Source organism: Hevea brasiliensis, chromosome 15 (assembly GCF_030052815.1).
Source record: "Hevea brasiliensis isolate MT/VB/25A 57/8 chromosome 15, ASM3005281v1, whole genome shotgun sequence".
Taxonomy (NCBI): Eukaryota; Viridiplantae; Streptophyta; class Magnoliopsida; order Malpighiales; family Euphorbiaceae; genus Hevea; species Hevea brasiliensis.
Genome location: NC_079507.1, coordinates 74,670,293 through 74,695,562, shown reverse-complemented (window position 1 = coordinate 74,695,562; position 25,270 = coordinate 74,670,293). Strand labels below are relative to the sequence as shown.

The following is a 25,270-nucleotide window of genomic DNA, read 5'->3' as shown; positions in this document are numbered from 1 at the left end:
TACTTTGTGCAGCTTGACCATAGCAGATGAAACCAACTTGACATGTATCGCTGGGAATCTACATAGATAATGCCATTAGAGAATAGTTTCTAACAGTAGAAACATCCATGATCACTATTAGGGGCACAAAGAATAAGAGATGTTGATTCTTATATTGAGAGCAGTGTCGTGGAACCACAGGTATTTTGGTACATGTACAGACTCCTGTTTACATTTAACAAACAAGAAATAGGAAAAAGAAATGAAGGGAATACATGTCGGATTGTCATATTCAAGCAACTGATTCCACTCTGATATTATACACTTAAGAAGGGAAAATACCAAAAAAAAAAAAAAACAATTATTATGAGCTATGTAGGTATGAGTGCCAATATCTGATTCCTAATAATCCCCATGCATTTCTGAATATCTGCATAAATTGGAAGGTTTGGTGAACAACATGGCTTCAAACTTGTAACCGCAGAATCTAGTACCTCGGCAACATCACTTGGTGGAAACTGCCGTTCTGTACATTTCTGCATTTTAATTTTACAAAGATAATCAACCAGGACTCTCATGTACAACAATAAATTCAGAAAAGCTATATTTTGTAGGGAACAAAGAAGTGTTGAACATATCAACATAGCCTAAAACTCACCTGAATCATAAGCAAAGTAGCTACACATTGCGTAATGAGTTCTGAAGGGATTTGTGCTTCATTTTGGTCAGATATATGGTCTAAGTGAGTATCAGAAGCATGACTGTTTGCCCCCACATTTGCCGCACAGGAACCTGACTGATCCTGAGAAGCCAGGCTACCGTGAACTAAATTTGCAGTGGTAGAAGTTTGCATGCCTGGTGTGCTTAAATCATCTACTGAAAGTTGATTATTTACAAAATCTATAGCCTCCTCGATACTCTCAAAGCTGCTTACTCCCTTCTTCAAAGATGACATTGCCTAAAATAGTTAAAAGTTAGAACAGGGTCAATGTTTGGAGCACATGGATTATAAATTTCAAAAAAAAAAAACCAGTGATGGTATGGCCTTATGCATCCGCTTGTGTGATCGGATGGCTCATTATTTCAGACATGAAAAGATACATAACCAACTGCCTAGCCACACGCTATCTACCAATTCACTTTGCTTCAAAACTGTCAATACAAATGTTCCCACTGATTTTCACCAATTGGAACAGTCTATTCAAGATATTAGGTTATGTCAATGGAAAATAGCATTCACTTGCAGGATGAGCATTTTAATTCTATGCACTCAGGGCCCCAACATAAAAGGTGATAGCAGTTGTACTACTCCTCTCTAAAAAACATTATTTTAGCACAGAATCGCAACTGTAAGGTTAACTTCCAAACAATTCTATGGTAGCAAGTTATAATTATAAGCAAATTAGATATCCTAAAACAAATTTTGGTCTACACAGAAGTCAGAAATGCAAACAGGACACCAGTAGAAGTGTTAAATAGCCTTCCAACCTGCATAGCTGCATCAACCATTGTCTGAGCTTTTGTTCTTGAACTTTCAACAATCTCAGCCACATGAGATCCAGATTCTTGAATCTCGTCTGCAGAATGGTCAAAAGAGCAGCAGTGCCCAGCTGGTTCACCTATACCGATCATGGGCTTCAGCCATACATGTGGGTTATTCCCTTGATAAGTGTTACGTTGCCTCAAGCAAAAGAGCGCAGCAGAAACCTAAATAAAGAAGCGATCAAGTCAAGTGATTGCTGCAAGTGAAAAAATGGAAGACAGATTGAATCTGAAGACAGTCCATAGATTACTCATGCCTGTTCATTGACTTCATTTAACTGCAAAAGTACAGCAGCATAATGCTTCTTAAAAAGTTCAGAATCATTTAGGGAGTTTTCTCCATCTTTTTGGTTTTCCACCTCATCATTCATGCGCTTCAACTCAGACACCACAGCCTCCTGCAAGTTCAAATATTCATCAACTTCTTTCTTAACTCTATATTGGGGTACTGCTGAAAGCAACTACAGTGTGAAACATAAATTTTACAAAAACTACATGAAGCATTTGACACCAATTCAAATGCTGCAACCAAGTGAACAACACCAATCATGAAGTTGAAAGCACACATTAAAATAGAGATGATCACAAGTGATACAATTATCCTTCCAATAGAAGATTTGTCAGACAGATACATCAAATATGGATTCATAAGATGCGTGAACTTGAATGTTGAGAGAAAATTTCTGTTCAACTACTTAAATGGGAAGAAAAAAAATTCTGCCAAAAGAAAGTATATAAAATTGAGGCATATAGCCAAACAAGTAATATAACCTTCTTGTCAAGAGCACGAGTCAACTCTGAAAGAGCTTGGATATCAGCTTCCTTTGCTTGGACATGTGAAAGAATAAAAGGTTGAGCAATAACAGGTTCACCTGACTCAATGCTAACTTGTACATTAGAATTTGCTGAACCACCCTGCACCCAAAAAAGTTTCTATTTGAAGTGAAAAAGAAACATAAGTTAATATACTTCTAACCTACTAAAATCAAATGCATGGCTGGAGAAGAGAAATCACAAGGCCTTGGGCTTGCTAAAAAGTTGATATATAGCTAGGCTAAAAACTCAAAAGAATTTAGCTCATTAGAGAAGGTTAAGTTATAGCAACAAGCAAAGAAGATATAGGTAATATATCTCACTGTCACAGCAGAAAATTTGTTTGTAAAAAATAGTCAACCACTTTGACATAAACCCACTTCAGATAAGATATCTTCTCATAAGGCCTGTGTTATTTAATAGAATGATGCAACAAGGAAATGTACATGGCATCTGACAAAGATATTTTACAACATCTGAAAAAGATATTTTACAGCATCAGTCCCAAAGGATTAATCCAACTGAAAAGTAAGTCACTGGGGTGATGAACCCATTCACAATATCATACTGATTATCCTTAGTCAAGCGTTCTGGCACATGACAGACAAATAACAGGCATCTTCTCTGAATGGCGAGGACTTCACAAATCACAAAGCAACAAAGTTATTATGAAAAATGATCCTTTTCCTTGTTCAGCCAAAAATATTCTAACTGCTCACTATATCTAACAAATTAACTAAATGCCAGAAGCATACAACAAAATTAGATTCCAAGGACTGCTGACCTTCGCATGCTGAAATAAATTGCTGATGAGATGAGTTGATGGGGAAGTATGTGGAAAACCAGTGCCGTTATCCAGATTCTCACATGAAGCAAATTTTATGTATCCTTCCATCTTCCTTTCCATTGGTTGCCCATTCATTTTGATGTCATTTAAGTTCTCAATGAATTTATTGAAAAAAATATTGTGCCTGGTAAGAGATGCAGGAATATTTTCCAATGGATTTAAAGGCATGCAATCAACATCCTGCAGTAGAACAGGCATTACAACATGATGCTTGAAAGAACAACGTAAAATTATTAAAGCAAAAAATAAAAAAGAAGATAAATAAATTCTCAGAAAAGTTGAATAATTGAAGGGATAGCAACAAAAACTTATGAAAAGGAATGCAACCATGTGATCTTTGAAGCACATCTTGCAGTAGCTAGTTTTTCCCCACCTGCCTTGTCATATAGTTGTCTTCAGGGGAATTAGAAACAAGCTACAATGTAATCTGGCTTGACGTTTTCTTTAACAAAGTTCAATAGAGTAACAATTCATAGCATCCAAATAGAAATGACAAACATCACAATAGGGGTGATTTGAACTTGAGACCCTCCACTCCCCACACCCTTGAAGGATATACAGGGAGACCAATCAGTCTAGGCATAATTGGCAGTTCATGCATCTAAGTTACCAACATAAAGAGGTGGTATTTTGATTATTAGATGCTTAAATGTTAATTAATGACGTGGATTTTCTAATGCTAGTTTGGATTGCTTAATTTTTCAAATCACAATTAGTCTAGGAATTTAATCAGACAAGCAAGGTCAAGCGAAATGCAATATGAATATAAAGGATTTCCTTGTGTAGTGGGGTGCTGCAGGGAAAGTTTGAACCCATGAAACCTGGGTCACAATGAAACAGTCTTATCATTGCGCTCACCCTACATTGCAATATCAACATGCAATTGCCTTGATTTTTGAAGACAGAAAAAATCAAAATGAACGAATGTCTCCACAATTATAGCTAACTCTTATGTCACCTTCATGGGAAATAAAAGAAACTAATTGACTCATTAGAGTTGACACTTGACAAGGTGCGATTTCAAAAAATTAAAATATAAAGATTGTGAATATTTTGTTGCGATAATGAATATACAAAATTTCATAAAGAAAATTGAATTACCATGACAAATTCAACCCCTAGTTCAGGTTGGTCAAACTGAACTCGGCACCTGTTATGATCAACAGTAAGTACACTTCCATCATGAATTTCTCTCGTTTTTGGATGAAGAGCAATAATACGTTGTCCAACGGATAAGGGCCGAGCCAAATCTGTAGGAAGTCCATCCTTGGTACCAGCACGAAGTTCTGTGTAATGGTTTCTGACAGATTCCCGGTATTGATTAAGCTTCTCTTTCTCCTCCTTTAAAAATTGCTCTGAAAATCTTCGTGGTTTACCAAGGGAGCTGCATTGGAAAGCGTGCAAATAAATGTTCTAATCTGAGACTTTATTGAACTGTCAAAAGCACAGTATGAGATACAAAATAGATCCACATACCTCCTTATGACACCCCATTCAACACGAGTTAATCTCGGAATATGGCCTAATCCAACATGATCCAGGTATTCCACAAACTCCCTTTTAGCAAACCACGGGTAATCAATTGCACTGTAGAACCATTCAAAAACACACCACCTCCGAACTTGATACCAGGAAAGACAATTAGAATGCTTTTTCTGTGATTATCAATTACAAATAAGTCAAACGTAATCAAAGATTCAAGAAAACTACATGGAAATATAAATAACCGGCATGCATCTAACCTTAAGATTGAGTACATTGTCATTGAATGAAGGAATGGCAATATTGTATTGGCCATTTACAATATTCTCAGAAGACGTAGTATCTTTATCAACCAATGGTTTTGGTGTGTTTATTTTACGCCTACTTCTCACTTTGGTAGGTAAGTTGAATTGGTTTGAAGATAAAACCTGTATGGAAGATGGAGCTGAATCATTTGACTCCCTTCCATGGTCATTGGAAGCAAATTCTGGAGGTTTCATCAGTTTCCCTTGTTTTTGGCATGCAGAATCATGAGAACATTTGGCTTTGTTCATTATGTCACTTACATCATCAGTGCCCTACACCCAAGAAAGGGGACATAAAAATAACGTCAATAATGGAACCTAGAAACAGGAGTTCCTATGTACTTTTATACATAGAGAGTTAACTTTCCTAAGTACAAACAGGTATACCAAACAAGAGGAATCCACATTGCAATACCAAACACAACAAATTGGAAAAGATGGAGTTGGTATTTTCTTTCACTTACACTATGCAATTCATATAAATTAAAACATGTCCAACATAATTAAGATTCATCTATTCCATAAAAGCATTGAAAAGACATGGGTTAAAGTTTCGAAGGTAAAGAGAAAACTACACACCTCAACCTTCTGAGACTCGCCCAGATGAGAATCAATATGCTCTTCATTTTCTAATATCTGCATCTCATAAGCAACATGGAGATAGACATAAATTCATGAAATACGAAGAATATGCAGGTAAGAAAACTTTAAAAAGAAACTGGCTGCTGCCAGATAAGAGTTCAACTGATCCAAACCTTAGATGGTAAGGACTTCTTTCTCCTTTTCCGAATCCCAACAGTAATCTGATGGGCTCCATCCTTCACTTCGGGACTAGCACTAACATCTTGAGGGAAAACTTTTCCTTGTTTAGTTGTTTTGGATGCAACTTTAACTCTGGGAGTTGAATGATTCCCTTTCAACTTGGTCTTGGAAACGATTTCAGTCTTCTGTTCCTCAACATGGACAGATGACTCTAGCAGACACAAACACACAAAATCAGATCATCAGATCTAGATTGCCTAATAACACAGAATATAATCATTATATAATTAATTTTGTTCAATTTCATGTATCTCCAAAATATATGGTAGAGACAGATCAAGACAAAGACCTCAAAACTGACAAGAAGTGTGAAGGAGAAAAAAGACAATCAGCATTGGATAAGATTGAAATTTTTGGTTAAAATGAATCACAAAAACATTAACAGGAATCTCAAGAAAATCACAAATTTCCTGGTTCCTGGAACCACAAGCACAGGGATCTTCATCTTACCACACAAACTCAACTAACAAGAGAAATAAAGAAATATATTGATTCTACAGGGTGTAAGAATCAAAAGGACAAAGCAGTGCACTTTTTCAAGTTAACAGTAAATATGAAAATTCAAATCATGTGTCATTTGTTAATTGTGGTGAAGACATATGAGGAAGCTATCTTCCATATTTGCTAGGTACAGGCTAAAGCATTGTTATAAAGGATTGCCAAAATCAGTGATAAGTTTTTGTCCCAAGTATTTGCAATTATACATGCATGATTACAGTGAATATTAATACTTATTTATGCCTAAAGCAAACACATTTATGTTACTTCCATTCTAGAATTTAATTATGCCAGGAACAATGAGACAAATTCTAGAATTTAATTATGCCAGGAACAATGAGACAAATTCTAGAATTTAATTATGCCAAGAAGAACGAGACAAAGGAAATCCATAGAGGATTCGATATATAAAGTATAAACAATAAACGTTTCTCAAAATCACTACACATTTTTCTTATGAGATTTAAGTGTTTACTTTAAATGAATAGAATACCCTCATAATTTATTTAAGAAAAATATCTATAATAAAAAAAGAAACAATTTTATTCATTACCATCTGTCGGTATGCCTCACCATGCAAGGTTATAAGTCAGTGTTATTACCGCCTTTAAATTAGATCCACATTTGGAAGATAATGGGAGTGGGAATTATTGGTCAATAATCTTATAATCACATGATCAACTTAGGATTATCAATAATACATCCATACCAAGTCAATTTTCATGGTAATGTGACAACAAGAAAAAATGCCAGAACAAGCATGGAAAAATAAGAGCACGATAGGGGGGAAAAAAACAAAAAGAGCAGCCGACTAAATCACAGATTAGTCTTCACATAAACTACTCATCAAAACATATAATGTGTCTTACCCGTATCAACAGGTGCTTCTGGCAACCTCAGAGACAAATCTGCCAAAGCTTGCAATGCATCAAAGGCATCAGCTTCACCTACACAGAGAGAATCGAAAGAAGGAAAACAAATAAAAGGTCATACAAGGATACCATGCTTCAACAGAGGTAGGTCAAAGTTGACATTCACTCGAGGAGAAACATGAGGAAGAAGTGGAGAAACATGAGGAAGAAGTTGTTGGATTGGAACCAAAGGGGTAATGTCATCTACAACAGTACAAAATTCCTTCTCCTAATTTATACCAAAAATTTCCATGAACAAATTAAATTCTGATTAAGAAGGTGACACGAGTTCACTTGAGGTTGCAAATTCTGACACTGGGTTCCTTAGGACTGATTTTGTTCACATCTTAGCTAAGCAACACAATTTTCTTTCAAATTTCAGAAAGCACAGAATCATAGCTTGCATAAGAACCGTCTTTCTATGCTATGATCCTCCTAATATTTTCTGATGCTTGACGCATAATTCACAAAGGAGAAACTTTCTTCTTTGATCAACTTCAAATAGCTAAAAGAAGAACAAAATGAATTGGATTTTAATAAGAACCTTCATTTCCTTCCCAAAAAAAAGTACTAACAAACGATAAAATGAATATATTAGCAGTCTTCTGAAGGAAAAATATTTGCCATCTTCCATTTAGTCAAATATAGTAAAGGCCTACAATGCATATTCTTGGCACATAATGAATAAACAGCTAGTTTGCCATTAAGATATTCCTGAAACATGTAATGTCCAAGTGGACATTCATTAGAAGAAAAAAGCATAGCTATCTCAAATTGAAAGAAAAGGTGGGAGACGGATAGGGCCTTTAGATTAGATAAAATTGCTGGTATACCTTCTCCAAAGAGAACTTTCTTGCTTCTCTTTCTTTGACCCTTATTAGAAGGCCTTGGAAGTTTTGTACCCAAAACCTCCATTTCTAATTTTCCTTTGGTAGCACTCAGCTTCTGTCCTTCCTCTGTCCCACTACAAGCTTCCTTTAAGTCATCCAAATGATCATCCATATTCTCCTCCACTTCTGGCTTCCTCACATGATATCTCTTCCCCTTCATGAAACGTTTATTTCTTACATAATGTCCTAAATCAGCTTCTGTGCTTCCCAAGCTTAATTCACACCCACCCTCATCCATCTCACTGCCACGAAGCTTGGTGTTGGTCATCTCTGATTCAGCATGCTGAATACCATGATCAATTAAATTTATAATTCTAGAAAAAAATTAATGAAAAATAATGGAAGCCACCAAATAATAAATTACCATATGTTCACCATTCCGAACAGGAGATGGTGTCTCTGTTTTTCTGTTTGGTGTTTGAGAGACTTGGGGAGATCCAGCTCTTTGAGAAGCCTCTGTTAATACTAATGCTATCTCATGAGCAACATCATCATCTAGTGCATCAGCCTTTAATTTCAAACCTTGTCGAACTGGTGAAATATACTTCTCCCGGTTGTCTTTGTCAAATGAATGAGAAACAGGGACACGAGGAGTCCTTTTTCCAACAGCCCAGGGCCTGCTTCCTAAAAGAAATTCCAAGACATTAACAAAGCTGATCCTGAACAACACATTAACAATGAAATTTGGAGCTAGGGAAAGAAAATCAAACAAGTGCAGCAGAGAGTACTCAAAGGGGGTTAAAAAGGAAGGAACTAAATTTGGTGCTGAATTTACACAGAGGTTTCCATAAACTATGACTGCTTCAGTGGAAACTCTTAACTATTAATGTACAAGCTTGCAGTTAACTGACATAGCTACAGCTACAGAACTGCCACCAATTTCAAGCACAACAACAAATGCAATCTCTCAAAACGCAACCCCAACAAAGAAAAGAACATATCTTAACAGAAATAAATCAACAATAAAATTAGAGAGACATGTGCGTGAGAGAGAAAGAGAGAGAGAGAGAGAGAGAGAGAGAGAGAGAGAGAGAGAGAGAGAGAGAGAGCATATTTCTACCAGATCGCCTCTTCTTCAACAATGACAAGCAGCCATAATTTGATGCAGCTGACTGGGATTGCACAAGATCTGGAACCAGTGATGCATCTAATTCTTTAGCTCCTCGAGCACTCTTTTGAGGTTTTCGAGGGGCCACTACAGGCTCATTAGTTTCTTGTTCACTATCACTGTCCTCCTGCAAAATCAAAATCCATTAGCTTTAGTGACACACCTTATCCAAAGGATACTTACACACATCTGCATGCACATATGTAGATGCATATGCTTTGCTTAAAATCCTTGTTGATTTGCTGATTCTCTACTTTCAAGTTTCAGCACAAAAAGCTCATGATATCCTTTCACTAAATCTAATTTGAACATCTAAAAGTGATAACCAACTTGAGTACTATCCACAAGAACTTCAAATTAAGATCCATATAGCATTCTGCATATATTCAACCGCACCAGATTACTGTAATGATCCGTCATCATTGCTATTAGTCCAGCTGCAGAAGCATACCCTCGTGGAAGAGATAAATAAGCCTGAAAACAAAGGGCATCCTCATTACTGACTTCAACAAAACAACCATGTGTGATAACTTCTATATTTTGACACATAGTGAAAAACAAACAGATAAATGATTTAAGGAATGTGAAAAACTATCATGAATGGTTATAAAAAAATTGAAAATGAAAAGAAAAAATGTAGAAGTTCCAATATCAAAATAAGTTGCATGATAGACATCAGTTATTAAAATCATTACTTACCCTATTCATAGTATAAAGGGCTTCTACATTTTCCACAGACCGGTCACGCACTGAAGCAGTTACCTAGAAACCCATGGAACAAAACAAGGAAAAGAAAAAAAATTATAATACCATTTTATCTGAACCCAGCTGCAAGGCTGGTTCTATTCTTGTCATGAAAAAAAAAAGAAGCTTATTTAGGTATCACAGTTAATATTTTATGTCTAATAATAAGATCTCATAGCGAAAAGTCAGTAATGACCTTCTCCCAATCTTTCCCATGCTTACGATATGCCTTGTAGAAACGCTCAAGCTCTTCCTTGCTCCATTGTGGTCCTAACATGTCAGACAACTTCCTCTTCTGCACTTGACAAAAAGGGTCATACATGAGAAGTGCTTTGAGAATCAAACTTTTAATAAGCTAGTGAGCCACTCATTAATTTCAAGAGGCTACCCTTATTTAATATAATCAAGGTACCTTAACTGGATGTAAAAAATACCTTGATGTTTGCATAATCTAATAAAACATAACACCACTCTGAGAAAAAAGCCAGAAACTCACCCGCTGCCTACTTTTGTTAGTGTTCTCTCCATTCTTGTTAGAAGTCGCCTCATTGATGTATGAGAACCGCTTATTCACACTTCTAGACTTTCTTGATGGAGCCATGAGTAACTTGATCATGTATCTGAAACATGCCAAGTCAGCAAAACATAATATCCAAAACAGTATAGGTAAAAATCTAAAAAGATGCTTATTTTATAATTTTCAACATAATCACAAGCCCACACATGTGCCCAAAAGCTAGCAAAAGGAAAGAGGGGATGGTGAGTCTGATATACCAGGGAAAAAAGCTGTGGTTAGTTTGATGGAATAAGAATAGAGTTGAGCATGATCAACTAAAATCTGCTAACCACGAAGACACAGTCCAGCCAACTATGGAATCACTTTCAGGGGTAAAAGAATATACATTGCATAAAAAGGAAAAAGACACAGGAGAAAATCCTACATTGCACTTGGGTTGCTTCCCTGATGCTGAAAATAGAAAAAGAAAAGAGAACAATTTTTTTATCCAATTTTGGATGTGTTAGAAGTCAAAACCTAAGGAGAAAAAAATTAAATTAAGAAAAGCCAACATCTATTTGCTCAGCTAATCTGAGTTCGGATCTATCCTAAATCCACTCCATTACAATTGAGCTCAAGATTGAACAGCAAGTCCACCAAGCACAAACAATAATTCAACTTACTTTATAAAGATCTAACTGATTTTGACATTAGACAGAATTACTGTTACATAACTCCGTAAACAACGGTAATATGCGCCCAATAAATGCATTTCTCTGAGGTATTACAGTTAAGACCAACAATTCCAATTATTAATGTCATCCCATCAAAATTCTAAGTCAAAAAAGTGAAAATAACTTAACCGATCACACACTTTAGAGAATTTAAGCACAAGCACAAACTTAGTACATCACATAAATATAAAATCATTTGACAAAGCAGGGTCAATGCATGCAATCCACACCAATCAGTGCACACACGCTTGCACCACGGAAGAGATCCAAATATAAGACCTCATAATTGGCTAGTGACAAGAACTGAATAAATCAAATTTCAGAATTCCTATTATTTGCAATCAGAGAAAAGAGAAAAAATGGAATTGCTGAGAGAAAAATAAAAATGAAATATAAGCTCGAACCGAAACTTTGGTCAGCTTGAGTTCATTGTTAATGTTTAAAGTAACTAAAATGATGTTCCACTTTTTTATAAAAGAAAACAAAAGTAAGCAAAGAGCTCCAACGAAGTTAAAACAACCAAAAACTCCAATTACTGCCTGTTTCTAAAACTTGCAGCCACAACATATGTAAAGATAAAACAAACAAAAACAAACAAAGTACTCATCGATCAAATCCTAGTTCATGTTTGATTGTTGAGAAACAAGAGGGAGAAGAAAAGACAACCGGATTTCGAATTGAGAATTTCGCTCAAAGCAAGCTGTTTAGTCAATGCGAACTTGCGAAGTTCGTCCAATCGTCTCACAAAAGCAAAGCAAAACAAAACACTGAATTCGATGTAAGATTTTCAAATTCACAGGTCACTCACGACTCGAATGAGCCCAAATACGCAATTTAACTCATTTTACTTCTCCATTCATTTAAAAATTTGAAAGAAAGGGCCAAAAAAATAGAAATCGAAACCAATTTGCTGCCCCTTTTCTCTTCCCTAATCCCATGTTTTCCCAGGAAACAAACAGAGAAACTTAATAGCATGAAAAAAGAGAAGTTGAAATTGTTCAATCGAATGACCCTAATTGAGGGATTGAAGCAGATTGAAAGAGCAAAGCTTGAACTTACCGATCAAAGCGCTGGGTTTGGTAGACTAAGCATCACAAGAAGAAGATGATGATAAGGCGAATCAAATCGAAACAGAAAGCGATCGATCAAGAAGGAAGGAAGCGATAGTGAAGAACGATTTGAGAAAAATAATAGAGAAAGGATGAAAGGATGGTGGAGAAATTTGGGGGTATAACCGCGAAACTTTAAAAATAATAGAAATTAAAAGGGTATGAAAATTTTGTAATTTTGGTGGGTCACTTTTTAAAAAATTTAATTATTTTGTTTTTGGGCGTGAGAGCCCTCCTGTTGCACGTGGGTCCTCCTTTTTGGTTCTAACTGCGTTGGCCGTACGCGTGGCAATCGAAATTAGATCTTGATCCGTTGCCCCCACGGCGTCAACCAATGACTTAGTTGGATCCATAATCCATGATCCGTGATCCAGCCCATTAAACGAGCACTGTGTCTGAAGCCCAAGCTGACAAAAGGCCCAGCTCGTCGCCGACAAGTTGAAAAGATACAGTTATTAAAGTACAAAACCAAGCAAATGCAAGCAACTTAAAAATTGCCACGTGTGGCCCAAACCTTGTCCAAGTCAAACAAAACAACTTTCTACCCAATCACCGGCTACATCCGGTCACTTCCTTCTACATTTATAGACTTCTTACCTACTCCTACACCCCCAGTCATTTTAACTCCAGATGCTGACACCAAATGTATCTATGCCGTTCAATTTATGGGGATGGATCTGAGCCGCCCGATGGAAAATTAAGCACAACTGAATGTAACCGAAACAAACCTCCTCATGATGTTTACGTGCTTTGATTTTTATTTAACAAATCCGGGAACCATCCCCACGCTCTACAAAATACGCGCTGCTTACTCGCATCTGCAATAAACAAAAACCATAATTTTAAAATTAAAAAAAAAAAAAAGAAAAAGAAACTCCTCTCAATATAATTTAATATATTTTAATTATAAAAAATAGTTAATTAAATTTAACAAGATTTGGTAATCCACTGTGTACGAGGGAGAGTGAGAGAGAGGGGCTAAGGTGTTAAATTCGAAGAAGACGTGGCAGTTTGTGGTTGGTTAAATGAAAAAAGCGTAGATACTATCGGGTGTCTCTATCTGGCGAGTGAGTTGTTTAAGGCGTTTGCAGTAAAGCTGAATTGCCGATATTGCTAACAAAAATCAAAGATGATTAGAGCCAAAATCATTATTTGGACATAATGAGGGAAAGAAAAAGGCCTGCATATAAAGCCCTATCTATCATTTAAATATATAGAAAAGGTCAATAATTTAATTTTCTTTTTCTTTTTTTTTTTTATTCTAATTACTAATTCTAGATGATGCAGCAGATTCATTTTATCCAAAAGTTGCCTCCAAAATAAACTCTATAGCTTATTTTTAAACTTTATCATGTCTTTTATTTTCAGTTTTTAATTTTAATTTATTAGTTAAAAATATCTAAATTTTAATTTTATTTTATAAGAATTTCTCTAATTTATCATAATAAAATTTTAAATTAAACAAATAATAAAATTACTATTTTATCAAATTAAAAAAATTATTTTAATTATCATATGAACTTATTATAAGAATATCAATGATCTACTCTTTAAAAAGAAAAAGATTTATCATTTATTGAAAAATATTAAAATTATATTTATAAATATGATGATTTTTTAATTAAATTTCAAGAAACACTACCATTACTTTCAAAACCTTTTATTTTTTTTTATCTTCTTATTTTATTTTCAACCTTACATTATATTTTAATTGCATTTATATATAGTCACTTTAAATCATGAGTATTCTTAAAAATTAAAATTATATGTTAGGTGAGATGATTAAAATAATTAAAAAAAAAAACAATGATATTATAAAGTAATTTGTAAAATAAAATTGGATAATAGAGATTAAGAGGCAAGATAATTAGATTATATCATGCGTAAATAATACTAAGATATGCACTTTTTGAGACATAAAAATTTTGAAGTGAATAATACCAAATAAAGCAATAAATGCCAAAAAATATTTATCACCACATTGATTATACCATATTTGGTGAAATTATTTGATAACCTATGCTTTAATTTCTCTGATGCATACATTGAAAGGGGAAAAAATATCTTATATTATAACCCCACCATATTATCATGGAATAAAAAGCAAATTAAAAAGAATTTTTAAAATAAATAAAGGAAATTAATAAAAAGTAAAATTATAATATTTTTTAAGATTACCGATGTAAAAAGAAAGGAAAAGGGCTCCTTTGTACGCTTTTTACAAATTTAAGGAAGATCCTCTTTTCATTCCACGTTACCCTATTCTCATTTCATTTCACATCCCATGCACTCACTCACATGGGATTACATTTTTTTTTTTAAACACATTAATTAATTAATTAATTAATTACTACTTAAATTAAAGTGTCTCCTATGATTTTCTTCAACCCTTTTATCTATTCAGTAGTTTTAATTATTTTAATAATTATGAATTATTTTACTAATTATTTACAGTTCAATATTAATTATTAATAAATATTTATTTATTTATATAATAATTTAAAATATAAAATTTTGATAAAAATATTGTAATAATTTAAATATTTATATATCGAATAATATAATTAAATAAGGTACTGCTTCAACCGAATCAAAAAATTATGAAGTCTAACCCATGACAAAAAGACAACTCACCGCCGTTCCGGTAATGACCGTTTGAAGGGAAGGGCATTATCGACATTTCAAGCCTAAAAGACAAACAAAACAGTGGGTTACCTGAAGTTGAGTTCAGCTTCCTTAACACAGTTTTATTTAATATTTTAACCTGAAAAATAAGCATTATTTTAGGTGATTTCTTCTCTGTTTGGCGCGTATGTAAACCACCAAAACACATAGAAGGAAGAAAGATCAAATGCCATCGCTTTGAAAGCTGGTAGAGAGAGAGAGAGAGAGAGAGAGAGAGAGAGAAAACCAAAACCATAAAACCAAGCACTGAGCGAGTCTGTGTGTGAGAGTGAAAGAAGGAAAATAAAACAAATAAAAAAAAAAGAAAAAAAAATCCCCAAAGCAAAATCCAAACGAAGAAAACTCGTTCTTCAGTTTCTAACACTAGCTCTCTTTCTCTCTCTTAATACGAGCGCAGACACGAGGCGCCCCCCATTTGATCGGAGCCTCATTCTGTTAACTGTCCGAAAGCCGGTACAATTTCGTCCGCTTCCGTCCGGTTCCGCGAATTTCGGATGGACCGGTACGGTTGGACACAAGAGGGCTCGCAGTCCGATCCGTCAAAGGAATGGACGGCTCCGGGACCTGAAACTGAGCTTGAAGGTAAGTTCTTTCACCTGCATTCCAATTTCGCAAGGTTTATTGAATGTGTAGCCAAGTGGAAATGGTTTTTGTAAGTATGATCTTCTTTGTTTTTGTTATTTGGGTTGTGATTATCTGCTTGTTCATTTGTTGTGTTTGTTTTGGGTGTGAATGCAGAGGGTGTTTGGCAGCTGGGATTAGGGGAAGGGGAATCCGGGTACCCGGAGAGACCCAACGAGGCTGATTGTATCTATTACTTGAGGACCGGGTTTTGCGGGTACGGGGCTAGGTGTCGGTTCAATCACCCGCGTGACCGAGGCGCGGTAATTCTAGCTGTTTCATTTTGGTTTGTCTTGAATTGAGTTTGGATTAGAGCTTTATGATTGGTTCTTTCAAAGTGATCATTGAATGTTTTATTGGGATCGATTGAGTTTGATCTTGAGGTTTTTTAATTGAGATTGGAAGATTGTTTGCTTAATTTGAGTAATTGTGTTTTGATATGTGGGTTTGTTATGAAATGAGTAAATTCTGAAAGAGTTTGGTCAGTCTACGGTGTTGTTGTAATATGATCTGTCATAATAAATTGTTTCGTAATATTGTGTAGGTAATAGGGCCTGTAAGAGCTGGTGCTGGGGAGTTTCCTGAGCGAGTGGGCCAGCCTGTGTGCCAGGTACTTTATATTGTTGTCTTCACTCTGAATATAGAGATTGGAACACATACATGCAAATTTTGACAATGTACATTCACTGCATTTTTTCTTAGAATGTGGATGTCATTAGTTTATGCATGCTTTGGATCAAGTTGAATGTCACTATTTTGTGATGCCTTTGTTCAGGCTTGATGTTTTGTGGGAATGTTGAGTTCTAGTTGCACTGATTTTGCTATTCTTTGCTTGATTTGCAGTATTACATGCGGACAGGGACATGCAAATTTGGTGCTTCCTGCAAGTACCATCATCCTAAACAGGGAGGTGTTTCTGTTAGCCCTGTGTCACTAAATTATTCAGGGTACCCGATACGTCCGGTGTGTAATATTTCTACATTGATGTTTAATGTTTAATATCTTTATCACAATGGTCTTCTGAGTCTGAACTCTGAAGTTAAGTTTGCTTAAAACTTGAGTTTAACAGGGTGAAAAAGAGTGTACATACTATGTAAAAACAGGGCAGTGTAAATTTGGTGCAACTTGTAAATTCCATCACCCGCAGCCAGCTAGCCTACAAATCCCAGCACAGTCACTGGCTCCGCAAGTTACACCCGTGCCTGCTTCAGTAACAGCTTCCGCATTATATCCCACAGTGCAGTCTCCATCTGTTCCTTCTACTCAACAGTATGGATTAGTAGTTGCAAGGCCTCCTCTTCTGCCAGGCTCTTATGTGCAAGGTCCTTATGGTCCAATGCTGCTTTCCCCAGGTTTAGTTTCCTATCCGAGTTGGAGTCCATACCCGGTATGTGAATGAGAGCTTTTTTTATTCCATAAAAATTGATTGTATTTGTCTATTATTTTGATTCATCATCCCCCGTAGTGCAGGCACCTGTAAGCCCAGTTGCATCTCCCAGCACTCAGCCGGGAGTTGGATCAGGCTCCGTGTATGGGATAACACAGTTATCTCCTTCAGCACCTGCTTATACAGGTGCCTATCAACCCATGCCTACTTCAATTGGTCCATCCAGCAGCAGCCAGAAGGAACACTCATTTCCAGAAAGACCTGGCCAACCAGAATGCCAGTATTACATGAAAACTGGCGATTGTAAATTTGGATCATCATGTAGATATCATCATCCTCCAGAATTGATTGCACCAAAAACCACTGTTGTTCTTAGCCCTATTCGCCTTCCTTTGCGTCCGGTAAGAATTCTTTCAATAAACAGAAGTTGCAAAATAAAGCAGGCCTCTTGTACTTATTGATATTGTTTACTGGATAACAATATAATAGGTGATATTGTGGTATTTGAAGCATATGTACAAAGTATGTCTATATCTAGTTGTGGATTTGTTTCCACGAATGTGAACGTGTGCTGAAGCTACATAATTTTTCTCCTCCTCCCATCCTTTCTTCTCTCCCCCCCTATGTTTTATGTTTTCGCTTGGTAAATTTTGCTGAATGTGTTCTCAAGTCTCCTTTTTTAGTTTTTCCCCCTTCCTTTGTGAGAATATTGATATACGTGCACACAGTCCTGAATCTATTGATACAACAGTGTCATGCATGTCCACATGCACCCCTACCCACACTCTTACTTGTTGTATGATGATTGAGAGCTTATAAGAGGCAGTGATCATGTACTACTTGCCTTTAATATAGTGCTTTCCTGGAGCTTTGTTTTGTTATCTTGCACTGTTATTTTGGCATCTTTAACTGAAAATAGTACTTCTTGAATATTTCTTTTTCTTCTTCTTCTTCTTCTTTTGCCTTGCGTCCTCTTCTTCTATAGCCGGAATTGAATTTTGACATTGAAACTTCATTAGTAATTCCAATGTCAACATTTTCTGCAGATTGTATCATTCATGCTTTTATAGAATATTCCAAAGATTTAGAGTAAGGTCATTTTCAAATATGCTTCTATTGTTGAAAATAAGAGGAGAATATTGCTTTCTTGATTCTTTCCTTAGCAATCTTTAACTTAATAAAATAAGAGAGTGTTATTGTCTTGTACTCCAACAATCAATTGTTCCTCTTTCAATTAATGTTAAGTAGCGAAATGCTCCAGTGCTTGATTATAATATATGACCTGTTGCCTTTACTGCCTTTTGTGGTTTATGAGTTTTGTGATTACACAACATAATTTAGTTTTTGACTTTCTTCATTTTTCATAATGATACTTAACATTGTGCTTTTGATCTTTGCAATCTGATCATTGTTTTCATGATGCTGGTGTTAAATGTTTGTTTTGGCATGATAACTTTTATTAATATATTTAGCATTAGATATTATGTATCGTGCTTTTGAAAATATAAGAGACCGTAAATGATGGCATTCAAGTTGTGCCTGCTTGTGAATCCTGTCGTTCTTGGCATTTTTACACATTTCAATTTTCTATCTCTGCTGCAGCTGGCTTTGGTCTTAACTTGCTGTTTTTTAATATTTGAAATTTCAAATCTTGGTCACTTCTTCTGTTTATTGAATACCTTGTTAATTTATTATTTTGAAAAACACCCTTTTTTGGTAAATGAGAACTTTGCTAGTTCCTGTCTGATATTCTCCCAGCTTGGAAGTTATAAGATGATACAATATTGATAATAGGCTGTTAATTATCCTTGACCTGTTATGCTTTTTAACCTCAGAGTTACAGTGGGATAAACTTGCTTCCAAATCTTTATTTGTTGCAAAATGTAAATTGCAATATTCAGTCTTCAGAACTTTAGCAGTATTCTTCCATAAGAGTGGAAGGTTTTCTATTCTTTCTTCTTTACAGAGAGGAACAAGAAAAATGATCTCCTTTCTTTTCTTTCCCCACCATCCTTTATCCTTGCTGTGAGAGGAGCTGTGTGATTCTGGTTGCTAAATTTTAATTGGTTTACTTTTATGGGAGCCTTTCTGGCAATAATCTAATGGTAGTACTGTGAATATGTGACGTGGCAAAGATGAATAGGGACATTATGCTACTTTCATTGATCAAAGTTGGATTATTGTTTTCTGTTGAAAAAGATTTGTTCAATGCATCATGGAACTTCGAGCCTTTATTTTTCCCATTCTTCTTGTACCATATTTTCTCAGTCTTACCTTGCATATGTTGACTTCATTTGGAAGAAACTATTCAGTGTCATTCCTTTCCATGCTCTGATCACCTTCACATTTATTGATATACTGCAAGGTGCAGCTTTTTTCTATTATTGAGTGAATAATAGGTGGCTTATAACTGTTCAGTATCTGTTAACAGGGAGAATTTGTATGGTTATGCTTGTGGCTAATGCTTTAATATATCATCAGCTGAAGAAAAGGTTTTGGGAGTATGTTTTGCTGGTGTAAGGGATCCATGTGTGGAAGATTTTTGGTTGGGAGACTTTCTTTTGTCTGCTATATTTGTCAGCACTTTTAGTACTGGAATTCATAAGGTGAAATACTTATAATGAGCCATTTTTCCTGTTCCTTCTCTTGGTAAATTTCGATGTATCACTGGGAGTTTGGAGGTGGGTAAGATTCTTAGGAAATTTTGGTGCATCTCTTAACCAGTGTTAGATTTCTCAGGAAATTGATCTTTCTTGTCACTATCTCCCTCCTATAAGGCCATACTAACCATGATCAGTGTGCATTCTTTAGCATAAATTTATTAGGTTCTGGAAGTCAATTTTGAGGAATGTTAAATTGAGGGTTTCTTTTTGGTGAGTGGTGCTTCTTTTGCCCTATAATGTATGTTTATTGCTAATTAAGTTAGTTAGGGTTCACATATTGTTGAGATCTTGAATTTGTTGTATCATCAATTGTTTCAAAGTTATCAAAGTCATCACGTCTGGTGCTGGCAGGGGTTGCTGTAGGTGCATTTGACTTGTCAATTTGGATTCTTGGAATGGTCATTATTTATTCTTTGTTCATCATGTTACTTTTTGTGGTTCTTCCGTGATTTTCTCATTTTCAAACAGATTTTTTCATAAGCCATCCAGTTATGTGTATGATGAGCCCAAGCAGATTAGAATGAGTGATCTTATGGTGCCTTCTACATGTTTAAAGATCCTCTGTTGTTAATGTGAGATCATTTTCAAATATTGTGTCGTGCATCTACAGGAAATATTCCATGTTGCAAATGAATATATGTTCAGCCAAATTAAATGGATTAGCATAATGTCATGCATCTATGCTTTGTCTCTAGAGTAGATCAATTCATCAGTCAATTTATTTACTATATGTGAGAATTCTGCCACTAACTCTGGAAGCATTTGAACTGCATATGAAACTACTCCTTTCAGTGTCATGTTCAGACTTTTTCCCTTAATTTGTATTGATATTCGCTCAGTCATCTGCTTTTCCTTCTTTTGTTTGTTGTGCATTTCCCTCCTGTTTATGTTGGTTTTCAATATTTTACTGTTGTAACCATAAGTTAACACATATGCAAGTGCCTTATCATAGTGCTTTATTTTATACGAGTGTATCTGTGTGCATAGTTTGTTGTAGCTCAAGTCGTCTCCTAAGTTGTGATGCATCTGATATTCCTTTATGCTTGTCAGGGTGCACCGATTTGTGCTCACTATACACAATGGGGACAGTGCAAGTTTGGACCTGCATGCAAATTTGATCATCCGATGGGAACATTGAGTTACAGTCCATCTGCATCTTCTCTTGCTGATATGCCTGTTGCACCTTACCCTGTGGGCTCTTCAATTGGTACTCTAGCCCCATCATCGTCATCTTCGGAATTGCGACCTGAACTTATTTCAGGGTCAAGCAAGGACTCCAGTTCAACCAGGATGTCTTCATCATCAAGCACATCTAGCGGATTGGTGGGTTCAACCTTTTCAAAGAGTGGGCCTGCTCCTCTTTCTGGTGTGCAACAGTCTAGCCAGAGCTCAGGCACTTCAACTGGGAGCAGCAGCAGCACAGAGGCCCATACCTCAATATAGGCAAAATATCAAACAACTTTTTGATCAAATTCATGAAAACATATATTTTTTTTTTGCCCTTCCTTTTTCAATCCCTCAAATAGGAGGCTTCATTTCTCAGCCACAATGGTACCATGATTCAGGTCTAGAACACGTTAGGTCTGATAATTGTGTTCATATAATCTTACGGCGATCCCTTTTGTCTTAATAAGCTATGGCCAACCCTCAAAATGTTCAGCAAAACTCCACATATCCTTCTGCCTTTCTTTTAAATAACCACCAAAGTCTGGAGTTCCCTTAGGTAAATCTCTGTCTACTCTCCAATTTTTGGAGTTTGTTGTGTTTATTTATGCTGCAATCCTTTTAAAAAATGAAATTGATCAGTCCTATAGCATTCTTCGTTTTACATCATCTGTGTCTTCATGTCCATCATTTTACAGTTTTCTTTACATTTGGGAACAGGCTTCCAATTTTTCTAGAAAGGAATTTGAGGTTTCCTTTTTCCCCCTCTTTTTGTCTGGGGTTTATTGTGAAGAGGAGAAGTAATTACAGAAGACTCAAAAGGAAACATCCAAATGCTACCTTACATGTGATTAGGTACATAGTTATGTTGTGAAAATTGAAATGCTCGACATTGGTATTGATAAATTTATTATGAAATATGAATATATGAAGAATCACTCGACTCTGTAATAATCATCCTTTCTTGCATTTTTCACCATTTAATGTTCTTTGCATGAGCATTGCCGCATATGCAAATATCAGGTAAATTTTTTGGTGGGAAACAGTGACTAGTAATGGCCATTGCAGTTAAATCTTGAGTTGTGCACTACCCGTTAGAAGACAGCCTAGCTCTCCGTGAAAAAAAAAAAAGTGAAAAATAGATTGAGAAATAATTTTCCACCTTGGTTTTAATCAAGCGATTTGGGCGTCTACGACTTCTGTTCTTGAACATCAGCTCTGCTGATTAGTATTTCCTTAATGGGGACTAAGTAAGGTTCGGTGAGCCGTTAATCATGATTGAATTTATCGGGATTGTAGCACTCTCTCCTGTGTTACCGAACATCTGGTTTCCACTAGCCATTGAAGATTCAGTCATTGTAGGTAAATTATCTGATGATGAGGCTGTGTTCTCTGCTGCTGGTTTCTCATTCGGTTGATGGGTCAGCTGTGCATGTGTTACTTGTTACTATTTCCTCTCTGAGTTCCTCAATATTCCCAATGAGATGTGAATTGCAGCAAAGCTGATGCTATATTCTAGGGTTCCTTTGACCTGTGCAGGTGCAGGCCGAGAGCTATACTTGAGCAGCTGTCAGCTAAATAGTCAATCTAGCCTTGACCTCATTATACCTGTAATTAGCTCCTAAATCAACTGAAATTCAAGTACACTTATGGAGTTAATATTAATATGTTAATATTGGCATGTCAAATTAAGTGATTGAGGAACCTATCGATCTAGTTGTTGTACATGTGTAGCCCTTCTATGTTTTTGTAGGGATGGTCCTTCTGCTCAATATTTGGATTAAAGGGTTGGGACCAACAGCAAATGCCAGAATAACTTAACAAGGATGGACCTTTTCCAGTCCGGAAAATCAACCAAATCCCATTTGAATGCAACTGAACACAGTGAACTGAATTCCACACACAGATATGCAATGAAATGAACTAATACAGTGGCAAGCAGTTATAGTCTTGTAGATGAGAAAAGGCTTATGGGCTGCTATAACTTAGTGATTCATGATTGATCAACTTCCTGTGCTTGGAAATGGCATGCGTCATCCTCTTAACATTGTCGAAAAAAGATCAGGCAAATAGCCGTAAAGACAAACACCAATCGCAGTCAATATTTTGCGCATCTAATAATGAGCACTTTCTGCCTTGAAACAAGCCAAGGAGCTTTTCAAACTAACCACGTTCTTTAAAACTCATAGGACCAGGGATTGGGATACATATTCCATGTCTCTTTCTTGCTCACATATGGAAACTTTCTGTGTAATTACAGTAAAACATGAAGTGCATGTAAATCAAAATATGACTAAATAGAATTCTGCCAGATAACCCAATAACAACCCTGTACTTAGAAAAGTGAATAGCCGTAGTCAACTATGTCACCATATGGAGGATGTGGTGGAGTGCAAGATACTGAAGTAGTAGCTTGAGGAACTGATCCATAACTAGGATTGTTGGTGCCAGAATAAAAAGCTTCCATGCACACATCTCCCGCCATTAATGGATTATTGATCATCGCAGAGAGCTCATTAGAGTTGAACTCCCATGGCTTCTGATCTCCCCAGAATCCACAGTTGAGTTCGTCAAAGAGGGGATAGTTTCCAGGGTTAAGGGCTTTACTTGGCTCACTTGTAGTATCTGGAGGAAATGCATAGTTATTGCAATGTGACTGGCCTTCAATGGAAGTTGTGGCAATGGAAGAAAAGTTTTGATGATCACATGGAGCTTTGGAGTTTGCACTTGTGGGATTGGTAGGTGGTCTTAGGCAGTTATCTGGGACAATGCAGCCCAAGTAGCCAGAGTTAGAATCATCCTGGGAAAAGAAGAAACTGTTATCATATGCTGATTCAGTTGAAGTCTCAGCACCACTAGTTTCACTACTTGATTGGTTGGGAGTCTCATTCTGACAAGTCTCATGCTTGGCTGGACTGTTGTGGTTGGTGGGAGCTAGTTGTTGTTGTTGTTTATTATCCTCAGGAAAGCCTGTGAAAAACTGTGATGGTGGCAAGAATGGTTGAACATCAAATGGAGTAAGAAGAGAGTGAAAGGTACCATTATCAGTGTATATAAAGTTGGTTCTTGCTTGGGTGCCTTTCATAGAAAGGGCAGCCCTATCATAAGCAAGAGCTGCTTCTTGAGCAGTATCAAATGTACCAAGCCAGTGCCTTTCTTTAGTGGTTGGGTCTCTAATTTCAGCAGCATATCTACCCCAAGGTCTCCTTCTGACCCCAAGAAACCTCCCTGGTTCTGGCTGCTTTCTTCTGCCTCTTCTTTCCCCAGTTTGAGGAGGGGATGTGTTTCTTTGAATAAGAGCATAGCCACCATCTATCTTAACAGGTTCATATAAGGGTTTATCCGAAGTTTGTGAGGTGGACATTGTGAAGAAAATGAGGTTAACCAGTTTAGGAGTGATAGCTAGGAGAGGAAAAAACGAAATGAGGGTAGAGATGAGGGAGAAACTCAAAGTCTAAAGATTTTGTGGTATAGAGAATGAAGGTATAGGGAAGTCATTTAAAGACTCTGATTTAATCATGGAGTGAAGGGAAAAAGGACACTGTAGATGTCATTCTTTGGAAGACCAATATGCTGCCTTTTCCACCTACTTTTAAACCCTTTTCTTTTTCCAATTTCTTGTACCCAATTCTTAGTGATTCTTTCTTCTAAATTTTTGGTCTCTATTAAGTCTTAACCTTTAGGGTTTCTCTCCCCTCCTCCCATCTTTCCTCTCTCCATTTTTTTTAAGTATGAAATTAAGAAAGTGAAAACTCGAATCTAAATTCATCAAGCGAGTGATAACTTTCAACTACTAAGTTAAGCTAAAAACTAGGTAAAATTGAACAATTTATTAAAAAGAGAGAAATTTTCTCTAAATTTAAATAGATTTAAAAAGAAATTCTCAAAAAACTAAATATAGTTGGTGATTAAATTGTGATTAATTGATGAGGTCAACATTACATAAGGCAAATGCAAGCAGTAGCCATTTGTTAATAATAAGATGAGGTTGGAGTTAAACTATAAGTAAGATGACCAGTTCACGTGCAAACTCAGTAGCTAGGCAATCTACCCGAAAATATGTATTCTATATAGCTCCTGGAGCTAGGGAACAATATTTTTTCTTACCCAATTGCTAAGGTATCCTACTGGAATGTCAATACTAATAATTATTAAAACTATGAAATCTTAAATTCGAGTTATATTTTAATAATAATACTGTATTAAGAACAATTAAAATTAAAAAAGAAAAATACGTAGAGAATCTTGAATATTTGAATCTAAACGGTGTAATGACTAATAATAATATGTTTTTATATTAACTCCATTATGCACATGTGAATCCGCATTTTATGCAAAATAGATGAATGAAATTACATGGAGGTTCTTGTCTGCTTCAAGATTTTCAAAGGGAGTAGTTAAGTTTTTATCTCTAGCATTAAACCAAGAATTGTCTCAACTGAGCTAAAGAATAAAGAAATTCTTGTATAT

The 25,270-nt window shown here is 35.9% G+C and overlaps 3 protein-coding genes across 4 annotated transcripts; 1 reads left to right on the top strand and 2 right to left on the bottom strand.

The window, feature by feature from the left end:
• Window positions 1–133: 133 nt before the first annotated feature.
• Window positions 134–12,434, bottom strand: LOC110631448 (protein ALWAYS EARLY 3). Of its 2 annotated transcripts, none has more exons than XM_021779278.2 (20): window positions 12,231–12,434; window positions 10,438–10,561; window positions 10,138–10,236; window positions 9,897–9,959; window positions 9,594–9,671; window positions 9,150–9,324; window positions 8,454–8,713; window positions 8,033–8,372; window positions 7,158–7,235; window positions 5,724–5,941; window positions 5,548–5,604; window positions 4,924–5,241; window positions 4,658–4,836; window positions 4,283–4,565; window positions 3,119–3,361; window positions 2,293–2,436; window positions 1,779–1,919; window positions 1,468–1,686; window positions 638–937; window positions 134–515 (listed from the first exon to the last, which is right to left on the bottom strand). In XM_021779278.2, exons 2-20 carry the CDS (start codon window positions 10,555–10,557, stop codon window positions 351–353), a joined length of 3,480 nt encoding a protein of 1,159 aa, XP_021634970.2. In that variant the 5' UTR covers window positions 10,558–10,561; window positions 12,231–12,434; the 3' UTR covers window positions 134–350. The 2 variants fall into 2 exon arrangements, with proteins under 2 accessions (XP_021634970.2, XP_021634971.2); XM_021779279.2 differs by having other exon boundaries at window positions 5,092–5,241.
• A 2,589-nt stretch (window positions 12,435–15,023) lies between these two features.
• LOC110631438 (zinc finger CCCH domain-containing protein 34) lies at window positions 15,024–21,738 on the top strand. The gene is made up of 7 exons (XM_021779267.2): window positions 15,024–15,547; window positions 15,704–15,849; window positions 16,131–16,196; window positions 16,430–16,549; window positions 16,656–16,973; window positions 17,057–17,374; window positions 20,687–21,738. Exons 1-7 carry the CDS (start codon window positions 15,460–15,462, stop codon window positions 21,077–21,079), a joined length of 1,449 nt encoding a protein of 482 aa, XP_021634959.2. The 5' UTR covers window positions 15,024–15,459; the 3' UTR covers window positions 21,080–21,738.
• Window positions 21,739–22,899: 1,161 nt separating this feature from the next.
• LOC110631439 (ethylene-responsive transcription factor ERF086-like) lies at window positions 22,900–24,320 on the bottom strand. The gene has a single exon (XM_021779268.2). It carries the CDS (start codon window positions 24,162–24,164, stop codon window positions 23,136–23,138), a length of 1,029 nt encoding a protein of 342 aa, XP_021634960.2. The 5' UTR covers window positions 24,165–24,320; the 3' UTR covers window positions 22,900–23,135.
• Window positions 24,321–25,270: the final 950 nt, after the last annotated feature.